This window comes from Gobius niger, assembly GCF_951799975.1.
Source record: "Gobius niger genome assembly, chromosome: 9".
Lineage (NCBI taxonomy): Eukaryota > Metazoa > Chordata > Actinopteri > Gobiiformes > Gobiidae > Gobius > Gobius niger.
The window spans coordinates 4,018,655-4,041,831 of NC_136860.1; the positions used below are offsets into that span (position 1 = coordinate 4,018,655).

At 42.9% G+C, this 23,177-nt stretch overlaps 1 protein-coding gene across 13 annotated transcripts in view; it reads right to left on the reverse strand.

The window, feature by feature from the left end:
* tns1b (tensin 1b) overlaps positions 1 to 23,177 on the reverse strand; it is a 256,725-nt gene that overhangs the window by 119,699 nt on the left and 113,849 nt on the right. For 12 of the 13 annotated variants that reach the window (XM_079562808.1, XM_079562814.1, XM_079562813.1 and 9 more), the window contains exon 4: positions 203 to 241. In XM_079562808.1, the coding sequence (XP_079418934.1) occupies positions 203 to 241 (39 nt within the window). Of the gene's footprint in view, positions 1 to 202; positions 242 to 22,980; positions 23,156 to 23,177 lie in introns of those variants that run through there. The other variant, XM_079562804.1, reaches the window with a different exon arrangement.

Below are 23,177 nucleotides of genomic sequence, written 5' to 3' on the forward strand. Positions count from 1 at the left end.
TCTTAGATACTTCAACATGTTCCTCATGCGGGATTTTCATCTTAGTTTCCTGTTGCTGTCAATCCAAAAAAATCAGACTTTACTTTCCTCAGGGGAGGGTAAAGTTCACCTGTCCATTTATTTACTTTTTACTTGTACTTGAGTAGTCTTATTTTGAAGTATTTTGAAGTTGCCTACAGACAGTAAAGAAACTGACACTCACCAGCTCGTAGTTTGTGGCCGGGACGCAGGACGAAGAAACCTGCAGAAACAAAGGACTCGGTTAGAGGTTTGTGGATCTGAGACTCAAATGAATAAAGAGATAATTGTGTCAAAGGAAACAGAAACATCACAAGAGCAGGTTGTAGAAAATCACATGCGCTCCATGTTTGACAGTCAGGTTGTTCATGGACGTGTGAGTCTCCGCTGCTTGACCTGAACGTTCTTCTTCTTCTGCGGTGAACTTGTTAGTGTAAACAGAGCCTTGCTGTCAGCACTCATGGCCCTAATGTGATCAGCGGATTCTAATTGTGGACTGCGGAGCGCGGACAGGAAGACTCGAACCAGCATGAAGACAGATCCACAGATAAACGACGCCATCTCTGTTTCCTTCCTCTGATGGAGGCCGGTCTGACCTGTGGATCTGTGTCTCCTTTCAGAGACTCCACGATGTCACTATTGTGTCATTTTCCTTTGTAAAGAGAGAGACTGTGTTTGCTTTGTGACGGAACGTATGTGACAAGTCATGTTTTAGCTTTAGGACGACAGCACAACAGGAAACAACAGCAGGAGGAGAAGAGAGATGAGGAAATACTAAACAGGATAAAGAGCTCGGATAAAGATGACAATATATTTGGTTGGCTGAAAAGAAGAGAAAAGAGAAAAGAAGAGAGAAAAGAGAAAAGGAGAGAAAAGAAGAGAAGAGAAAAGAAAAGGAGAGAAGAGAAAAGAAAAGAAGAGAAAAGAAGAGATTAGAAGAGAAAAGAAAAGGAGAGAAGACAAAAGAAAAGAGAAAAGGAGAGAAAAGAAGAGAAGAGAAAAGAAAAGAAGAGACTAGAAGAGATTAGAAGAGAAAAGAAAAGGAGAGAAGACAAAAGAAAAGAGAAAAGGAGAGAAAAGAAGAGAAGAGAAAAGAAGAGAAAAGAAGAGAAAAGAAAAGGAGGGAAGACAAAAGAAAAGAGAAAGGGAGAGAAAAGAAGAGAAGAGAAAAGGAGAGAAGACAAAAGAAAAGAAAAGAAGAGATTGGAAGAGAAAAGAAAAGGAGAGAAGACAAAAGAAAAGAGAAAAGGAGAGAAAAGAAGAGAAGAGAAAAGAAAAGAAGAGACTAGAAGAGATTAGAAGAGAAAAGAAAAGGAGAGAAGACAAAAGAAAAGAGAAAAGAAGAGAAGAGAAAAGAAAAGGAGAGAAGACAAAAGAAAAGAGAAAAGGAGAGAAAAGAAGAGAAGAGAAAAGAAAAGAAAAAAAAAGAAGAGAAATGAAAAGATCCATTCAACCTCTTAACCCCCGCCTGAACCAAGCACATTTTCTCCAGTTTAGCTTTACCCAAATCTAAAAGCTTCTTCAAAAAAAGCCAGCGTCAAAATAGCGACAAAAAATGAGGATGAAAAAGCAGCAAAAGAGCAACGAAAACGTGAAAAACAATGTGACGACAACGCGGCAAAAACGCACGGAAAATGATCCATTCAGATGACTTTTGTGGGTCTTAGCTTTCAAATGAGCCGTCTCTCTGGCCTGTTGTGTGTAACCTGGGAAATGGTGAAAATACACTTGGTTAAAGCTGTACTATGTAACTGCTGCCCCTAGAGGCCATGAGCGCCGCTGCAGGTGTCGTAGCAGGTTGTGTTTTTTTACTCATTAATTGTCCGTGAGAGTAAATACTACGCTGACAGAAAAGACAAAGGGACAGAGGGATATTGTTCATCCAGTTACACAATGGAGATCATTGTTTTCACTCAAACTTGGCTGTAAATACTGTTTAAGTGGCGCTAGCCCGCAGTTAGCTTTGCCTGTTAGCCTGTTAGCTTCTTCTTTGTGATTAGTGCGTATTGGTGGGCCGGTCTAAACAATAAAACTCCCGGGTCAGAATGAGGTCCCAACACGCCCCTTTAAAGCACTCTGGTAGTGGCGTATTCCCACAGGGCTTTACCCAAACACTCATTTAGCGCAGCCCCGTTAGCCCCGTCCCAGCGCGGCGTGTCTTTGTGCCCGGGGCCAGCCTGATGTTATCTGGCCTATTCAAATGAGCCTAATGCAATCATGGGTAATTGTGCCGTTGCATTCCCCTCGTGCCGCCGCTAACTGCATTAAACCGGAGCCATTTCCTGCACATTTAGGTTTCCCCAGAGCAGCAGGCTCCTATAGGGCCGGGACGCTGCCATCCATGTGGAACAAGAACCTGCCCCATGGTCCACGATCAGAGCGAACATCACAACACGCCCATCTTCACCAGGACGATCGAGACACTTAACAACAACATGAGCTTTTCCTTTTACTAAAGAGTTTCTTTTCTGGTCCCTTAGCGATTTAAAAGAGTGACTTGAGATCACATTTCGTAAGTTGAACGATAAATATATATTTATAATGTGACATCAACAACATCTCTTTCATTATCTTACACTTTGTTGGTTAGAAAACGCAATATAGACTTAAAACAGCTATAACAGCATATCCAGTAGTTTCACTTTGTGTTTTTTTAGGCGAACTCTCCAAGCTCCTCCCACCTTCTTTCTGCTCCCCTTTTTTGACAAACAAAAAAAGCAGTGAAAAAGCCAGTGTTGCTGCAGTGAAACTATAGGCCTTATAGCTATAGTGTTTTTACTCAGCATTTCCTGGATATAAAGGACCTCAGGAGGAGCTTTTCGGAAGCTGTTGCCGCACAACGATATACGGCAACGAGTGAAGATCCAAAGATTACAAAGAATTGCCCAAAAGCCTTGAAATCTCCATCCATCCATTTTCTTCCGCTTTATCCGGGGCCGGGTCACAGCAGTCTCAGCAGAGATGCCCAGACTTCCCGATCCACACACACCTCCTCCAGCTGTTCTGACCCCGAGGTCACACCAGGCCAGCTCGGAGACATAGTCCCACCAGCGGGTCCTGGGTCTTCCACGAGGCCTCCTCCCAATAGGACATGCCTGGAACACCTCCCGAGGGAGGCGACCAGGAGGCATATCACCTCGAAAAATCCCTCCAGATAATGTTAAGGTTTGGCAATATTTGTTGGGCTATATCTGTAGAATTATACAAGACTTTTTCCCTACAACAGACCATGTGTAGAACTTAATGTGAAAATCTCATTCATTTCGGGCAAACTACGGAGGAGTTGGAGTTCATCCAACTTTAGCATTTTGAAAAAATATGTAATAATCTAAGTCTAACTATTTCACAAATGTCAAAAAGATCCAACTCCATACTTCACACACTCACTACTGTGTTCATCAACAACAATCAGGAGCTTTTCAGAGATTATTGAACACATTATTTTCCCAAATGGATTATACAACAAACAACTAATGAAAACAACTCAATAAAGCTGCCCAACTAACTATTTTCCATTTCTCTGATGCATAATTGAAAAACAGATACATTACATACACAGTTTAATCAAATCAAAGACAAAGAGCTGCTTCTTAACGTCATCAACATCTGATTTGATTATTGTGACCACTAAATTATAATTAGTCTTTTTTATTGACACCATTCTCTTTATTTGCCGAGGCCAGTGCGTCTCCAGTTCTCAGAAACAGCTGCAGGGGTTTCATCTCATGAAATCTATCTAATAGTAAATGAATGACAGCCATGTGAGTGTCCACACCAGTCCCTTTAGTGATATAGTGCACTATATCATGGTCAGGACATTTATATATAAGTACATCAAGGACAAGGCTCCGACAGATGACGTGCTCAGTGAATGTCTCAGACAATGGGGAACAGAAGATGAGGTGCTGGAGGTCCCGTCATGGGAGGACGAGCCCCTACACGGCATGTATATCAGGGAATCCTACCAATGGCTGGACAGAGCTGGACTGAAGGACAGCACAGAGGCTCATCATGGCGGCACAGGAGCCTTGAGCACCAGAGCAACAGAAGCCCAGATCTACCAGACCAGACACGACCCCAGACTGTGCAAAGAGGCCTAGGAGACAATCCAGCACAGACCTGCAGGGTGTGAGATGCTGCAGGGAAAGCTTACATGGAGCGCCATAACCAAGTGGAACATCTGTGCAGAGTATGAGCTGGGAACCCAGAGGTCAAAGTGGGAAACACTTCCAAAGGTGGTAGAGAATGACCGAGCCAAGATCCTGTGGGACGTCCAGATACAGACGGACAGAATGGTAATCAACCAACCAGACATTGTGGTGGTGGACAAAGACCAGAGGAAAGCCGGTGTGGTGAGATTTAACCACCAACGTTGAAATACATGAAATATTATCTTTGAAAGCTTCACTTAAGGTGAACAATCACACTTTTGCCTCTGCATCAACTGATAACGACTGGAGAATGGGGTCTTGGAGTCAGAACGTCACCAACACAAAGTGACCGATCCGCGCATTTCTGCAAACCAAGTGCAAGACAGAAGCGTTCCTGTTTCGAGAGAGCACTGACTTTTGCACGGTCAGCTCGTCCCGGCACAGACCCTCCTCTGATTGGCCAAAGCGACGTGCCACATATTCAAACGGGCCTATCGCGTCAGCCGTGTGCATCGGAGCGCGCCGCCGTCCAAACCTGTCTAGACACACAGCTCCTTCTGCACACGGAGGTCACCAAGTTCTGCCAACCTGCCCCAGATGCATTCCTCTGGGGAGAGAGGAGGCTGTGATTAAACAAAAATTAAACACGTCCCGGAGGCTTTCACTCAGACGTTTAGGTTTACGTTGCATAAATCACTTTAATGATTTACTGACAAGCTAAACGTACAGCGCCATGTTCCAGAATCAGTCTGTACATCCAGCCCGTCTCCTTCCCTAAAGCAAGAACACGCCTGCCCTCCACGTGGTGATGTCACATCTCTTTTGTAGAGATCAACATCTGCATCACTGGTTTAGAAGGTCAGCGCCCCCTTTAGGTGAAACAGAAGCCTTTGAAACGAATGGGCTGAAATTGTCCGAGAGCTTCTGATGTCTGAAAAAACAATTAGAGTTTTAGTTATTTGTCAATTATGAAAAGGATGCAAAAGAGAATTGACCTTTTGCAAAACCCAAAATGGCAATTGTCCAATCATATCCGAGCAACCGTTACTGTGAAGCTTGATCACTAAGCACTGGGCAGATAACCACCAAAAACCCTACCAGAAGAAAAAGCAAACTGGTGAAGTGATTTTCCCATGGAGTCGTAATCACTCCAGACACTAGGTACCACAAAAGTGTGTCTACTCTACGGGGAGTCGAGTTCTTTCCCAAAGCCGGAAACACGAGTGGAGCGTCGCCAACAATGGATCAAACTAGGGCTGGGCAATTCATCGAATTTTTATCTAATCGTGATTTTAATAAAGGTCGATCTCAATAATCGTGTGGTGCGTTTTAATCCAGGAGAATTGGCCAGTCCTGTCGCATTCTGGAAAAAAATATGGACAGCGCATCTGCAGCGCCTGTCAGGTCAATCCCAGGGAAACACTCGGCCCAAACAAGCAGGAAGCACAGGATGGCACATGCGGCACAAGAGGACCTGGTGATTATAAGGGTAAAATCAGCTACAAAGTTGCGCTAACTCGTCTAAAGAGGAAAACGAAATCACGCAGAAGCCCTAGAGACCAGGACGCACACGGGGATGAAGAGTTTAAAACTATCATCACTAGTTGGACCAGGTGGATTTGTTTTGAGGCTGCAGCCGTGGATCGTAAGTTTGATTGTCTTTTTCACTAATAAATGTGCGGTTAATAATGCGGTTTACTAATTTCTTTATGTGCATAATAAGTATGTTTATCGATTAATAAGGGGAAAATAATAATGCTTTTTTTTTTTTTCAAAATCGGCCAGCCCTAGATCAAACAATGCCCAACACTAAATGTTTCGAAAACAAACAAGCAAAGCCTACACACGCCTGCTCTAAGGTAAGGCTAGGCTAACACCTTAGCTAGCTAAAGTGTAGCTATTTATTTATTTATTTATTTATTGACCTTTATTTAACCAGGATAGTCCCACTGAGACTAAGAATCTCTTTTTCAGGGGAGTCCTGGCCCCAGAGGGGAATCTATTGTACATGTTTTTGTTTTTTAGCTACTGATATAACGTCACGTAAACTGGAGCTGTTTGGTGTAACTTTCACACGCCTCAGTTCACAGTCTCACAAAAGGTGCTAAGTACCTGTTCTAAGTCGTACATCTGCCTCTAAATTCTACGTTTTCTTTTGCTTTAAACATAAATTGTTAATCAAATGTTTAGCTGTTTACCTTCATGATATAAACACTGTGCATTTTGTCGTCACAGTTTTAACAATAACAAATAAGCGTATTATCACTGGGGCACCTGTAGATATACAGTAGCTAGCGTAAGCTAACTTTAAAGGGACTATACGGAGTTTAAAAATGTTAAAATTAAGTATTTTCCTCCCCCTACATGTTCCAGCCATGTCCTAATGTGTAGAATGGGCTCAGACCTGTTCACCACAACTGCCTCTAAAATCCTGCACTGTCACTCAGAAAGTTCATGCACGAGCTTCATATAGAAGGTGCAGTTACACGTATGACCTGAGGTGGCAGTAGTGAGTATGATAATGACCGACTTGCATCTAGTCTCTTTAACAAACCGAAGCAATATTTTTATATATTTTTAACAAGACTACAATAATAAATCAACAACAGTAGCAAGGGTAACTAAGGGGGCGGGGCTTTTACGAAGGTCAATTGTTGCTTGAGATGATTCATAGAAAGGAAACGTGCAACAAATGAACTCACATTAACAATGGGGAACTGCAGGAGGATCTATGAGAGCTAGAAACGAATTTGGGCAGCAGCAGCACCACATCCGAGTAAAACGGCAGCTTTAACCAGTCTGACATTGACAAGAAGAAGGCGAAATGTCCGGTCTAGTCGACGAAATCAGATAATCTACTAAACCGGCAAATGACTAAAGCACTGGGAGCCTACGCAAACAATCTCGTCCACCATGAATCCTTCAAAAATGAAACACACGCTCCACATCTGGCTTCACAGTCGACAAATATGACACAGACTGAGCATATCAAACCTTTCTGATAAACGCGTCTGACAGATTGATATTGTGTCTGCTTCGTTTATCTACAGTCGGCTCCAGTCCAGACTCCGATATGAAGCTAATGTTTAGATTTCTGTCATTGAAGCGTAACACCCTCCACTAAACGCTCCTCTGTTTGTCGACTTTCACTCAAACACTTTCCACAAGTATCGGCTCCCTCTGGTGTTGATAAAGCGTCTGCGTCGTAAAGGGCCGCTCCTGGACTCGCCGTGTTGTGTCGGCGGCTCTAAAGGCTTCTAATAAATTCCTGTAGATTAGATTAAGGAGCTGGAGTGGGGCAGCGGAGCCAGGGCAGAGACTAGAGATTAGCCTGAGCAGAGAGAGAGAGAGACGGGGTCAGAGCGAATGGTCTGCTCTCACTGATGACCTGCAGACATGTCAGAGCTGGGAAATGACCTTCATGCATGTTCCTCAAAGCACGGACGACCACACTTCACTCTGTTCCACTGACGACAGAGGAACTCCCCGCTCACAGGAAGTGCTGACACAAAGAGGAAATGCTTTCACAACAAAAGTGGGCGGGGCTGACAAAGGTGAACTCTTGTTTTTGTCCCCAATTGTCCTCACGCATTTCAAACATCGCACTTCTTCACAGAGATGTGTTTTTAAGCACGTTTCACTTCAGCTTTAAGGCGAGACACTGCAGGTGAATAGGGAAAAAAATTATATTTACAGATATCAATTTGAAACTTTTGCTGTAGATCACTGGCATAAATGTAAGAAAAAAATACATTGCAAGTTTTCTGTCATTTTATCTTTTCATATAAGAACAAGGTGTTTTATGCCTAAAAATGCCCCAAATTTCCCATCTTTTCGGCGATGAAATCTGAATAATGGATAGAGCTGCATTCAAATTTATGGTTTCATTTTATTGATGAAGGAGTTACCAAGACTTTCTCAGAGGGGATTTAGGATTTCTTGTTTAGTTTTAAAATAAGCTGTTTTTTAGTGGGAAAATGTGTAAAAAACTTCATTTTCGCCTTATTTTTTGACATTCAAAACTCAATAAATGGGGCTAAGGATTAAATAATAAAAAAACCTTCTGAAAAAATCTTCCAAGTATTGTTCAGTCCAAGGCTGGAAAATTTGAAGTCTTGAAGTCGGACTGACGTGAACATAGCGTCGCCACAATGACAGAAAAATGTGTTTTGAGAAAAAGGCCCTTGAAATTGCATTCTCCCATATAAGTCTATGGGGGAACATTGAATCAGCGCAATATTTAAACATGTTATTGTGAAGATTAGGCATATTTTCTGTTTCCGGGTGAAAGCTTGTATGTTCAGAGACCAATTTTGAAAAAATTGAGTTTTGCCTGTAGTGTCTCCCCTTAAGAGAGCAATGATGTCACAGTGATGTAAACCAGTGGTTCAGCTGATATGGAGTCAAGACCCACAATCACCCTGGGACGACTGGCCACCACGAAAACACCACTGAGATTAAAAGTTTTCCTCAAAAATGGTTGTTGAATAAGAATTAAAGTGATTTTGTACTTTTTCTGTCTTTCTTTTTTTTCTTTTCTTTTGCTACAACGGTCTGCTTTAACCTCTTTTTCTCTAGCTCAGCTTTCCCCAAATCTAAAAGGTTCTCGACTGGAGCTCAAGGCCAGTGTAACACCAAGCTTCTTCCTCATTATTATTATCATATTTTCTCATTTTTGTTTGTGTTTTTTTGACATGTTTTGGTCACAAAAAACAAAATGTGGCCAAAACACACCAAAAAAGCAATAAAAACGTGACAAAAATGTGACTAAAAAGCAATGAAAACATGACGAAAGAGCAGCAACGACTAAAACGTAATAACAAAGACAAGGAAGAAACTTGGATGAGTTGTGCAGGTCTTAGCTTTCAATTTAGGCATTACACAGGCCTATAGTCTGTGAGCTCTCCAGTTGAGAAGCTTTTCAGATATTGATTTTTAGGTAAAACTGGAGAAAATGTGCTCAGTGAAGGTGGGGGTGAAGGGGTTAACAAAATACTGACGGTATAGATTTCAAAATAAAGGCTCAGACCTGAAAAATAAAGGTTGTAGAAAGAGACTGGTATAATAATTATAATAGTTGGTGCCGATTTAGTGCCACTACAGTGAAAACTGTTGAAGCTATTAAGGAGTAATGTCCACAAATTGTTATATTTTATTATGGATTTCAAAAAAACAATATAATGTATAATAACAAAGACAAGGAAGAAACTTAGATGAGTAGTGCAGTTCTTAGCTTTCAAATTAGGCATTACACAGGCCTATAGTCTGTGAGCTCTCCAGTTGAGAAGCTTTTTCGATATTTATTTTTGGGGTAAAACTGGAGAAAATGTGCTTGGGTTAAGGGGTTAATTAATACTGACAAAACACAGGACTGCACAAAACATTAAAACAATGAAACAAAACAGTGTAATCCTTCCCGTGACCAGGCAATCATCACATAAGTGTCAGCAGCAGATGGAAATGTGCCCTTAAACTCTGACAGTGGGAGAAAAGAGAAGCACAGAAGGAGAGATCCACTCCCATGGACGGACAGGCTCTAGATAGACCCAGGGCCGATGTCTCTGCAGACAGGCCAAGATCACAGAACGTCCAGGCCTTGCTGGAGCTTCAGTTCTTGTTTTTCAGTCTCTGTTGTTTGCTTTCTTAAACTATTTGTGGATTTGTGCAACACATCGCTGATCCCTCATGGGGAAACAGCGAGAGAGGAAGGTCAGCGGCTTCGGGAGAATTCATCACCAGTTCTGTAATCGTGCTTTGATAAAAAAAAACTCAAATCTGCACAGCCCTCACTCAGCCACTGCTCAGACACTTTCACCTAAAGCCACAGCTGCCACGGGACGACCTACTGTGATCTCTGTTAAAGCAGCACTAAGTAACTCTTGCCCCTAGAGGCCATAAGCGCAACTGCAGGTGTCGTAGCAAGTTACGATTTTTTTTACTTATTCATTGTCTTGGAGAGTAAATACTACGCTGACAGGAAAGGCGAAGGGAGAGAGGGATATTGTACATCCAATTATACAATGGAAATATTTTTTTCACTCAAACTTTGCTGTAAATACTGTTTAAAGGAGCTATATCATGCTATTTTAGCCATTCCAAAGTTAAGTATAGGCATTTATATGATATATTGTACCTCTACCACTATGGAGCACTCATTTTTGTGATAAATATAAGTGTTTTCTGGAGGTATTTTTCAAACCCGGAAGACACAACGCTTCGATTCAGTTAACTCCGCCCCCTCTCTCCGCACATACAACTTTACCGTAATATAAATAAACAACAATAAGTGAAGTTACTTCACGATGCAGTTATACGGAGTTGACATCTGCAACACAGCTTCATAAATGGCTAACACACATGCTAATATGCTAACACACAAGCTAACCCGCGTTTGGATTGACTCACCGCTCTGTCCATCGCTGTTTACATTGTGGGACTCGCGTTGGTTATAAAAGTTAATCCACTTTGGTTCTGGCGAAGGTTCACCAAACATCCATCAGTGACAGTCACAGAGAAACAATATTTTGGTGATAGTCCCTGAATCCCGGAAAAAAAAACAGCTGAGTGGCCTCTTCCTGAAAAAGGTTGAATAAACTCCTCGTCCTCGTAGCCAAACGCGCTTCTTTTTCTCCGTGACATTATCGTTAGGTAAGAATGAAGAACAGGTGTGTCAAGAGTAGGTAACGAGCTCCATCTTCAGCTGCAGCGCAAACGTGACTGATCTGTTCAGACGGGATGTGTTTGTTTTGGCCACAGCTGACCTGGAAGCACTTCGGGCACATCCTTTTTTTTTCTTTTTTTTTTTTTTTACTCTTTGTTTCTCTCTTACGACAGAAATAATGAAAACGCTGTTTTACAAATTAAAATCTGTCCGTAAGCATAGAATTAAGACATTACATTACAGACGTCGAGCACTTCCGTTCCGCTGTTACGACACAACTGAACACTCAGTCGTTCACGAGGAGAGGGAGGAGCAGCTGCTCAGAGAGCAGGATTCAGGAGGATTGCTGAGAGCTGCGTGAATGAAGCCACAAACCACTCTGGGGGTGTTTTTGATAAGGAAATAGCATAACAACATGGCTAAAAGCTCCAAAAAGTCGATTTTGCATGATATAGGACCTTTAAAGTGATGTTAGCCCGCAGTTAGCTTTGCCCGTTAGCATGTTAGCTTCTTCGTGATTCCATAAGTGTGTATTGGTGGCTCCGACCCGGTGGCAGTCAAGTTGCAAACATGGTTTTCTGGCCAGAGACACCAGGGGGAGATGAAAGACCCTCCAATCATCCCATAAACACTTGCATTACACCCACAGGGACTACGGGAAGGATTTATTAAGGTAAACAGGTTACTTAGTACTGCTTTAAGCGTGGCTAAAGCTCTGAAATGAGAGACGGTTATTCCGTGCCAATGCTGCAAACTGTGCATGGTCCATCTAAATGAAGGACAGAAAGCTGAACTCTTAGGAACACAAACAGGGGGAGCAGTTGGTCGGAAAAACTGTGCAAAGAACGACAAGTCAAATATGCAAATAAAGAAGGCGCTAAATATTCACACATGCAAACAACAACAACAGTGACGAAAGAACCGCTCATTTGCACATTATAAAGTCCACAAAAGCTAATCTGCCTCGTAATCCCTCTGTAATCTGCTCGTTTCTATGGATTCCGCTTGACTTTTCCTCTGGCTAATCCTCGGGTAAACCTGCCAGCCCCCTCAGAATGACGGCTCTGTTTCTCTGCACTTTTGGCGCCGTGATTCCAGCGTGTTTTAACAGGTTTCTGCAGCTTCGTCCCATATGTTTTCACCAGAGCCGAGCGTGGTTTAAGGTCAGAGTTTAGCTCCAGGTTTTCAAATAAATTGAGTTGGGTTTTTAACCTCATAACCCCCACCTGAACTGAACACATTTTCTCCAGTTTGGCTTTACCCAAATCTAAATGCTTCTTTAAAAAAAGCATCAAAATAGCGACGCAAAACGAGGATCAAAGTGCAAAACCTGACAAAAAATGGCGAGAAAGTGATGGAAAAGGTGGCCATAAATGTGATAAAAGTGCAACAAAAAAAGCCGCAAAAAAGGGCTTAGCTTTCAAATGAGATGTTCCACTGACCTACAGCTCTCCAGTCGGCCGAACTGGAGAAATGCGCTCGGTTCAGGTGGGGGGTAAGAGTTTAAGTAAGGGATCGAAATAAGGGATAGACTCAGGTTTAAATCAGTGGGTGTTTTGTTGATAAAAGAGATTGGATCTTGTTCTGTTTTTGAAAAAGCTATTTATAAGAGAAAAAAAATCTGTAAAAGTTCAGATTTCGCCTTGTTTTTTTGGGTTCTAAGCTCAATAAATCAGACAGGAATCAGATATGGTTTATAAATGGTCTCAACAAGATCAGACATACCCTTAAAGGTGATGCATCTTTCTCAGAAATATGGCAACCCTTTTTGAAATGTGCAAAAGTAAAATTTTGTGAATTTTACTTGTGTCATTGTGTGATTATTATTGTATGACTTTATTTTATTTTTATTTTATTTTATTTTATTTTTTTTTCCTCGCTTGTTCGGCTTAGTTTGTTTCAAAGGGAGGGCTTGAGTTGAAGTTTTGTGTGGGTTATTTTGTATTATTAAACAAAAATGTATAAAAATGTTTACCAAAAAAAATGGTCTCAACGTGTACAAGGACTGATTGAGGAACACATTTTTTCCATCCAACCATCCATCCAATAATGTGTTTTTCCACCCACACTTTCATTCATATTCTAATGCAGTGGTTCCCAAAGTGGGGTCAGTGAGGCACTACAGGAGGGCCCCCAAAACTTGTCTGCAAAACAAGTACAATGAAAAAAGTTAATTTTGATAGGAAAAATACATTTATCTGGACAAATGCACCAGTTTAAACCTGTATTCAGCCTACTGTCATTGCTAGATGTTACTTTGTATGTCATTTTAGCTGTAAAATTCTAAAAATGTCCTTTGAATGGGGGCCCAAGTGATTTTCTGATCAATAAGGGGTCCGCGATGTCCCAGACTTTGGGAATGGCTGCTCTAATGTATGCAGACATTGGAGGCAAGGTGACTGAAGTGTCTTGCCCACGGACACAACGACAGTGTGCACATTGAGGAGGCGAGATTCAAACCCACGACCTTCTGTTCAAGGGACAACGTGCTCTACCAACTGTTACCTAATAATCTGAATTAATAAAAAATGTGCTTGTTTTACAGGCAATAAGAGGTTTTATTTGATCTAACATCACACCAAATCTACTTTAGATCTCCTAGTACAACTTTGTCCAGAGAACCCCCGGTGTAGATGACTACAAAGATGTCCTGAAAGGCATAGATGTTCTTCCACTGAGGTATTTATCCTAAATAATTCAGCTCTGGATCCAAATCCCCCAGCTGCGCTCCTGTGGACCACCTACCGCCAATGGGAGCCTTCATTGGCCTCAAACCCTGGTCTGTCTGTGCGTCTGGGCCGGGCCTGGCACGGCTTGTTTACGCTGCTAATGTGCTGTGGCTGCAGGTATGTGCCCGCTCAGCCGTTTGGCAGCTCCAAACGCACGGCAATAAAATAAATAGGACTGCCGTTTTCTAGCCCCGAAGACAGAGAGGCAGAGTGTGACATCAGCGCGGGAGGATTCAGGCCACGGTTTCACGCTCGGCGGGCCACAGCGAGAGAGAAGAGCGACTTTTAGAAGTACAGAGCCGAGTCTTCTGATGACATTTGCAAGTGGAGCTTCAGAGCAGACAAATGACACCAAATCAACTTGTTTTTTGTGCTTTTAACAAGGAATGCCCCAATCCTTGTTTTGGCTCTCACCGTTTTACAAACAAATCAGTGCGACATTCCAACTTTTACCCAAAACACAGCCACTTTCCCACAAATTTCTTCACAACATTTCCTTAAAGGCACAACACTTGATTTATTTCTAGTAACGGAACAACCTCTTTGCTTTGTGGAGTTCCCCAGGGCTCCATTTTGGGCCCTGTGTTGTTTTCACTTTATACGTTGCCGCTAGAGTCAATCATTGCTCGACACAATTTAGCATTTCACTGATACGCTGATGATTGGCAGCTTTACTTACCAGTGTTTCTAAAACAAAAGAGGGTCCCTACAAGCCCTAACAGACTGTACTGCAGAGGAATGAGGATACAGTACAGTTTATTTGGCGACAATGAACTTTCTGGACTTTCAGCATATCTGTGAAAGTGACCCTGAAAAGTGACCCTGTCAGTTGTGAAACCTGATTATAAACTCATTACTGTGAGGAATTTGGATGGTACAAATATATTAGGGATGAGTTTAGAGCAACATTAACATTTCGTGGGTTCAGGTACAAGGTCTTTAATTCTACAACCAAAGTGAGAGTTTCTGATTAGTTTTATCCATTTTACTTGTATTTGCATGAAGGATTAATCCATGGTTAACTCATTCAGATGGAAGTGGGGCTCAGGGAGGACTGCTGCATCTGCTCCCCGTCCAACTCTCATTCACCTCGAGGTAAAGTCACCAACTTCACAGCGAGGCCTTCTCTGTCTGGGTGCCCTAAGCAGAAATGTTTGACACCGTCTTCCTTCTCTGCGCCTCCCCTCTTTCCTTTCTCCTTTGCCGCTGCGAGAACAGGCTCCAGCGAACACTACATGTCATTAAACTTTTCATCATGGTCTGAACTTAAGTTTGCAGCAAATTAAGGCAAGGCACTGCAGGTGAATAGGGGGGAAAATTAATGAGATATCCATTTCAAACTTTTGCTGAACATTACTGGTATAAATATGTTTTCATATAAAAATAAGACCTTTTGTGCATGGAAATGGCCAAAATTGCCTTTTGGGCAACAATTGAGCCAGATTTAAGTGTATGGTTTTATTTTATTGACACATCAGTAACTATGACTTTTTCAGAGAGAATTTTAGATCTTTTAGTTTTTCAATAAACTCATCATAAGTGAAACAATCTGTAAAAACTCAAATTCCGCCTTGTTTTTGGGTTCAAAGCTGAATAAATCAGGCTTGGAATTAGATATTAAAAAATCCCTCTGCAAAAACCTTATACCAAACCAAAATATTGTTAAGTCCAAGACCGTAAGGTTTGGAGTCTGTATGAGTGACTATAAGGGCTCACCCACTGCCCAAGTGGGGCCTTCTCCTCATCTAGAGGAAACCTGCCCTGAACGTCTTGTACCGAGTGTGCGTACGCGGCCCCTTTCTTCACTCTTCCATATTTTCAGCATTTTATAGCGTCAGCACGGGGACCCTTCACACGTGTCAATATTTATGAATATTTCATGAATTTAATGAATATTTACTTCCGGGTTATCTCCGCCTCACTCGTGGCAAAAACCTCATGAAATAAACATCATACGGGGTAAGTTTTGTTATTTTTATGCTCTGACATGAAAGCTGAAAGATGTAAAGGGAGGAAACTTGAGAAAAATCTCCACTTCGACCACTGCATGAAAAATCAATACTTTCACCTGCCGTGTCTCGTTTTAAACTATGTTTGTACGAACGGGCATGAAGTCTCCTGCGTCGTGTCTTCAGTCACATTGGCCACATTTCTGTAGCTCTTCTTCCTCATCGTTCTCATTGAATACAGGCCGTTCAATCCTGTACAATGCCGTTCGGAGACTTGATGCCCGACGCCCAGCGAATAGGGAGCGACGGCACTGCTCCTCCGTCCATTTCTCTGCTACTCGACCCTTATTTGTCGATAGGCTTTTATCTGACAGAGGAATGCTGCATGTGCTTATAGATTGCTCCTTTTCGCTGTGAGACGCTTGAACCAGAGCTGAAATTCAATTAGTTCAGCGATAGGTGACATGTACACGCACTATTTCAAGTCTTTTCTCATTCCCCAGAGTCTCGTCGGTTAAAACTGCTGCACAATGCAAAGAAAAGCTCCCACAAAAGGATTACACTACTACAATACTGCGACAAAAACACTTCATTGATGCAGTTTGGGAGAATCCTGTTCACTTTAGTCATGTCTTGCTGCACTGCTGAGAACATACTACTCCACTTTGCTGATTGTGACCATTCAGATTGCTCTTTCGATCCCTGTTCTGCTGCAGTCGGAGGAAGAGGGAGGTCTGTGGGCTTTGGATCGGCGCCAGAGTCTCTGCAGCAGCTGCCAAAAGAAAAGCAGCTCCGACATTATTCACACTCGCGCCGTTTGCACAACGGATTCACCTCCGACAGTAAAACGTGGCCATTGGCTGTGGCTGTAAAAAGCGGCGCAGTAAAGTCACCGCAGCAGCAGAAGTATGAGAGCCGGTCTGCTCCCGGTGCCAGTCCCAGGCCCTTCAGTTCTTAAGAGACTTGTATCAAAGGCATCTGTGCCGCTAAAAGATTGTTGGATTGTGATATACCAGAAAGGAATGACCAAAAGGGTCCAAAACTAAAGATGAATTCTTCCAGACGGTCTACATCATGAATTGCTGACAGAACGAGATGTTTTTTTACATGTACAAGTTAATCTATCTTATTTTAATCAATTACCGCATTGACAATCTCACACTGCCTGACCCAGAAACAGGAGCCACAAAAACAGCCGACTGAGGCGTGGTGTGACTGCAACAAGCACTTCTTATCTTTACATTAAAGGAACAGGCCACCGTTTTTTCCATTCTGAGACATGTTCTTACCTGAGCTTAGACGAGTTGATGCGTACCTGTCTGGTTTTCGTGCGTGCCTGTGGAAGAGCGTGGTAGCTTCCAACTTCACCCCCGTTTGGAGCTATAGGAATATGCTGGGAGAGGCCACATGCTAACAACATCTTTGGTCGTCCAGACAGGTACGCATCAACTCGTCTAAGAACATATCTCAGTATGGAGAAAACGGTGGCCTGTTCTTTTAACATCGCGTATGGCCTCACGTACTTCCTTCAGCATTTCGGCTTACAAGCTCTCACAGAACGAACTACAAACTTTATTCCACTGTGAGTTAAAGAGAGAGAGAACAAGGACTTTACAACACCAGCACTCCACTCGTCTCCCCCACCGCGGCCCCTCCACAAAAACATTAATCCATCCATCTATTTTCTTCCACTTGTCAGTCGCCGGGTCGTGAGTCATTTTGCTCCAGCCTCCTATGGCTCCTCCTGCAGGTGGTGGCCCCATGGAAGGACGGCCTCAGGATTCTAACTGGACCTGTTTGTCTCTCACAAGGGGCATATGAACTGCTCTTTGTCTGACCCGTCAACTACGACTTGTTTGCCATGGGAGACCCGACCAGGGGCACGAAACCCCTGATAACAGAGCTCCCAGGATCAAAGACCTCCACCACATTAAAGGAACAGTCCACCGTTTTCCCATACTGAGATATGTTCTTACCTGAGCTTAGACGAGTTGATGCGTACCTGTCTGGTCTTTGTGCGTGGCCTCAGTCACGCAAAACGACCAAAGATGTTGTTAGCATTTGGCCTCTCACAGTGTAATCCAAGAGCTCCAAACACGTTCTTCGATGGGCACAAATACCAGACAGGTACGTATCAACTCGTCTAAGCTCAGGTAAAGAACATATCTCAGTATGGAAAAACGGTGGCCTGTTCCTTTAAGGTTGCGCTTCGAGGAGGGGGGGGAAAGGAGGGACAGCTATTGTACATAAATTTGGCCATGGGTGTCTGTCCAGCCCATGAACAGCCTCCTATCTAATACACAGATTGCACACTCGTCAGCACGAAGGTCTCGTCTTCAGTCTGCATTTCCCTGAATCACTCAATCCCAATGAGAGCCTGATGAATCCTGGCATTGTCGTCTTGTAAAATCCCCATGCATGTTAGGAAAGAAGAAATCTGGTCATTCAGGATCCAGATCGTACGTTAGTTACACCCAGGTGACGACTTTTTCTTGGGGTGGCAGTGTATTTCAAGACAGTCCAAACCTACACAAAATCAGCATCTTAAGACAAGAACATTTTAAGCTATTCATCTAGGATTTCCCAGCAGCAAATACAACAATTATCCTCCTTCTTCAACATATATTCAACTGCAGTTTTAGCTCAAATTGAATCTAAAGTTGCCTGTTAAGGGCATTAAAAAGCATACAATTTCACTAGTATAAAACTTTGAGGAAGAGAGCAGATGAAACTGTCATGTATGGACCAAATGAATCTTATTGGACAAACTCTATACTCACTACTGAGCCTAAATGCTTTTCTCAAAACGTGTCCGTCCAAATGAAGGCGTAGTAAAACCCCTTACCATAGTTTGCAGCCCACTGACCCAGCCTCTGCAGCAGCGTAATGGAAAAACAAGCACTTCCTAAACAAAACTGCCCCTCACCGCAGTGAAAACACGCATCAGTCGACGTCACTGTACAAAACATACGGAAAACCGTCTTACACGACTGACATGGGTTTACTGTGAGCATGCATCGGGGAAAATTACTCAGGCTTAAGTAAAATGACAACAAAAAAAAAAAGCACTCCGAGGGTTAAAGCACAGTTAAACTTTCCAGCGCACGTTCAGGAGCGTGAAGTTCCAAACTGTGGCCTCTTTCTCGGAGGCGAATTGGCAACAACTGGAGCCAAACATTCTCCGTGCGCTGTCAGAGTTCTGGAGCTTTTTTCAATGAAGAGCAAGGAGCGGACCGAGAAACAAGGACTGGGATTATTAAGGACTGGAAAAGTGGACCGAACCAGGGCCAGGAGCACTGCATTGAGTAAAAACTGACCTGATGGAGAAATAAAGGAATAGTACTACATTACACAGCAAAATGTGATGTTTATTGAGTAGTAGTAGTAAATATACCGTCACTCATGCTTACATTACTTCTTGTGGTGCAAAGTGTAAACCAGGAGTAGTAAAAATCTCTTGAAATATGTATATTTGCCCTGGATTTCAGCAGGAAAAAAAGTTCCTAGGTAACAGTATGTGTAGGCTCATTGTAGTGACTGAGTCGGTTGAGTTGTGGACGTTTCACCTGCAGAAGCTTCATCTTAGCTCTGGTGGTCAGAAAATGGGAACAGGTATTTTAGCCTGTATTTTTCATTTATTAAGCACAAAAATACTCATTTTAACTCATTGACTGCCAATGACGTCTATAGGTTTTCCAATGGGAACAGCTGCAGCAAAGCCTTGAGCATGTCTGGTGTTAAAATCTTAGTTGTGCTGCCTAATGCTGCCACCTAGTGACTCAATAAAAGAACTTGTAGTTCTTTTATTGAGTCACTAGGTGGCAGCATTAGGCATTGGTCTTTTGTTTTCTCAGCTTTTTGGTCAGAAAACAGCATTTTGGGTACTAAAGAATGGAAAGAGGTACAAACAAACATTTTTTTTTAGATGAAAGAAGAGAGTCTAATCTTTCTTTTGGTGGGTTTCGTGTTGACATAGACTTAGACCAAAATCTAAATCTTGAAAAAACTGTCAAAATCCTGAAAAACCTCTGGCAGTGGGGAGCTCTCTGATTTGAAAATGGCTGGCAGTCAATCGACAAGTCAAAATCACTTGTTGGACTTCACGTTCAAGTTACTGAGCTACACTGTGGATGTGATGAATGTTTTAATGATTATAGATACAGACGGCATCTTTGTAATCGCACATATGGTCATGTTTTAAGCAGCCAGAGGGAAAACAAACTGTCTCCCATTTCTCCACTTTTACTTGAGCAAATGCTGACGTATGAAGATATTTTCCTACTAAATAAATACAGAGACATGGACAGGAGCAAAGTGCTTCAACAGCCCATGAAAACTTACAAAACATACAATGCTAACCATGCTACATATGCTAACGTTAGCAAAGAGTGCAGTTTTTCGCTTCTACTGACAATTTGCAGTGAAAAAAACAATCACATGGACCTGATTTTGGCTTGACTTTATTGGTGCACTGAAAAAAAATCACAAAAGTGACTTGAAAGTGCATGACTTTTTTACACGACTGGAATTTGTGTTGGTTTTGAGAAGGTTAGGACTGTCTTCTTTCTTGCCTTTGACTTTTTGTCTCATTTCAAGGGTTTAGTCCTGGTTTGGACTGGTTTAGACCAGGTTTGGACTTGTTTGTGCTGGTTTAGAGGAGGTTTCGATTGGTTTTGATCAGATTTCAATCAGGTCTGGCTGGACTGGTTTGTGCTGGTTTAGATCAGGTTTGGACTGGTTTAAAGCAGGTAACTCATAGGTCTATAAAAAAATAAAAAATACTTAGAAAATACAAAAAAGGGTGTAGGGAGTAACATTAAAGGGTTAAGAAAATGTTATATAAATTTTGAGTAGGTTTGGACAGTCTTGAAGTAAGATGCCAATAGAACAAGCAAACATACTTCTTTACTGATTTCTAGATGACCGTTTCCCTTGCAAGACCAAAGTAGGAGCAGAAGTGCAGTAAAAACCCGTGAATGAAACCGAATCTAAACTGCTTTGGCTCTGAACCCGGCGCAGAGGCTGCTCTGGGGGAGACTTTGGCAGAGGCGTCCGTTCTGTAGATCTGACTAAAACAAAAGGACCTAAAGGCGCAGAGAGAGAAAGAGAGACAGAGAAAACATGCCTCAGGTCACGCCGGTACACGGGGCTCAGAGCTCGGCCCGCGGTCATGAGTTCGCAGTCGATTAGTCAGAACATTTATACAGAATGTGTAGGGATTAGCTACAAGAGTCTAGACGGCTCCAGAACGTCCGACGACGAGAGAACACACCGTCATCATCGGCCGGGAAGGTGGAGGAAGTGTTTCGCCCAAGGACAACGATATTTTATTCAGTGCCTGCTTTCTTCCCGATAACATCCTGGTGTTTAGCGATACCCGGTAACCAGACCTAAACTATAGAACAATCTCTACAGACTGACAGATGACATAGATAATATTGTTATACAGCATGAGGAGGGATGAGCCAAGCTCCTAAATCACTGTCCTCTTCAAACCTGCTGCTCACACGCCGGAGATGATTTAATTGAGACTTTTGGATCTGTCCTGTGATCGATAATTCAGTGTAAAACTGTCAAATCAGATTCTTATGCAGCGGTTTGTATCTGTCTTTAAACAAGTGAAATTCAGCTCTGTTATTTCCCTGTTAACATATTGAGGCCGCGAGTGCCAACAATCCAGACCATTTTTCATGATATTTGTAACACCAGTTATGGTTAGTTATGGACACATGCTGTGGCTTGTTTGAAAGGGGAGACTCTAAGCTCTCCATAGGTGAAAACAGTTTAATTCTACGTGCCTCGGTTCCTGAGAAATCTAAGCTAAACAGAGGCTCGTTTTGATCAAAATCACTGATTTTTTTTTCTAGATTCGGAGATAACAGGGGTTTTATGCAACTCTCTCCTTTCCTCTCTCCTTCTCTCTCCTCTCCTTCTCTCCTCCTCTCTCCCCTCCTTCTCTCTCCTCTCCTCCTCTCTCCTTCTCTCTCCTCTCCCCTCCTCTCTCCTCCTCTCTCCTTCTCTCTCCTCCTCTCTCCTCCTCTCTCTCTCCTCCTCCTCTCTCCTCCTCTTTCCTCCTCTCTCCTCTTCTCTCCTTCTCTCTCCTCTCACCTCCTCTCTCCTCTCTCCTCCTCCTCTCTCCTCTTCTCTCCTCTCTCCTCCTCTCTCCTCCCCTCTCCTCCTCTCTCCTCCTCCCCTCCTCTCTCCTCCTATCTCTTCCTCTCTCCTCTCCTCCTCTCTCCTCCTTCTCTCTCCTCTCTCCCTCTCTCCTCCTCTCTCCTCCTCTCTCTTCCTCTCTCCTCCTCTCTCCTCCTCTCTCCTCCTCTCCTCCTCTCTCCTCCTCCCATCCTCTCTCCTCCTATCTCTTCCTCTCTCCTCTCCTCCTCTCTCCTCCTTCTCTCTCCTTTCTCCCCCTCTCTCCTCCTCTCTCCTCCTCTCTCTTCCTCTCTCTTCGTCTCTCCTCCTCTCTCCTCTCCTCCTCTCTCCTCCTCTCTCCTCTCTCGACAGACACTAACATTATGTGAAGAGGCAAACGCCTAAATATCTCAGTTTCAAGTCAGTTTTCAAGGACAACATTGTTGACACGTTTTGAAACACGCGTGTTCTCGATCTCTTTTATGGCGTGTGCATTTACACAGCCTGGTTCTGGATTGAAGACTTTAACAGGATGTTTCTCAGCCGAAAAACTCAGAGAAATGTTAAAATCTCGACTGTTTCGATCTCTTCATGTGAAGCGAAAGAAATGTCGGTTTTACAGCTGTTCACTACACAACACCACGCCCCCTCAGACTAAACCACGCCCCCTCAGACAAAAAGAAAAGAAAGGCAATAATATATATAAAATGTCCAGATCGTGACTTTTGATTGACATTTATTTCAGTTCTGTTCATCACAGAGCTATAAAAATCACACAAATTCCCAATGTCCAATACAAACTACTGAATATCACAGAGGAAAAAAAACGTCAAACCAGTGAAAACATGTCTAGCGATTCTCCAACTTTAAACGGCAAGAACCACCATGACCAGACGAAGATCCAATCTATCAAATCTGGACTAAAGCGGCTCTAAAATAACTTACCCACATTGCTCCACATCAGAAAACAATTCTGTTTCTATTCTTTTATTGAGCCAAATAATCAGAAAGTGATGTTTCTCTTGCCCCTTCAGTTAATCCGAGTAAAGTCTGAAATTGCAGATGATGAAGACGCCTTTAAGTAAAACCAGTGGAGCCTGAGCCACAGCCTGAGGAGACCTGTTAGCCCTGTGCACTGTAAGGCTGAATTCCTGCACAGTCAGAAAGTCACTAATTATCCAAACAATTAACACAAAATCAATGCCTCCCTGTCAATCTTCTTTTCAGAGCCTAAGCAGATGCCGTCACAATCACCTCCTCCGTGCATTTTCTCCTGGAGATGCGTTCAGCAAAAGCAAACTGCAGACCGAAATACATCACGCTGAATTCTTCCTCCTTACCTGGAACACGGCCGTAGCCATCTCCTCCTCCTCCTCCTCCTCGTCCTCGTTCTTCCTCCTGAAAGTGCGTGAGTAAACTCCGCAGGGTTTTAACGCCGCATGGTCTTTATCCAAACGTGCTGCAGAAAGAATCTCCTCGCAGCTGCTGTTCCTCGCCGCGGCATCAAGCGCTCGCTCGCTCCGCAGCTCCTCTCTTT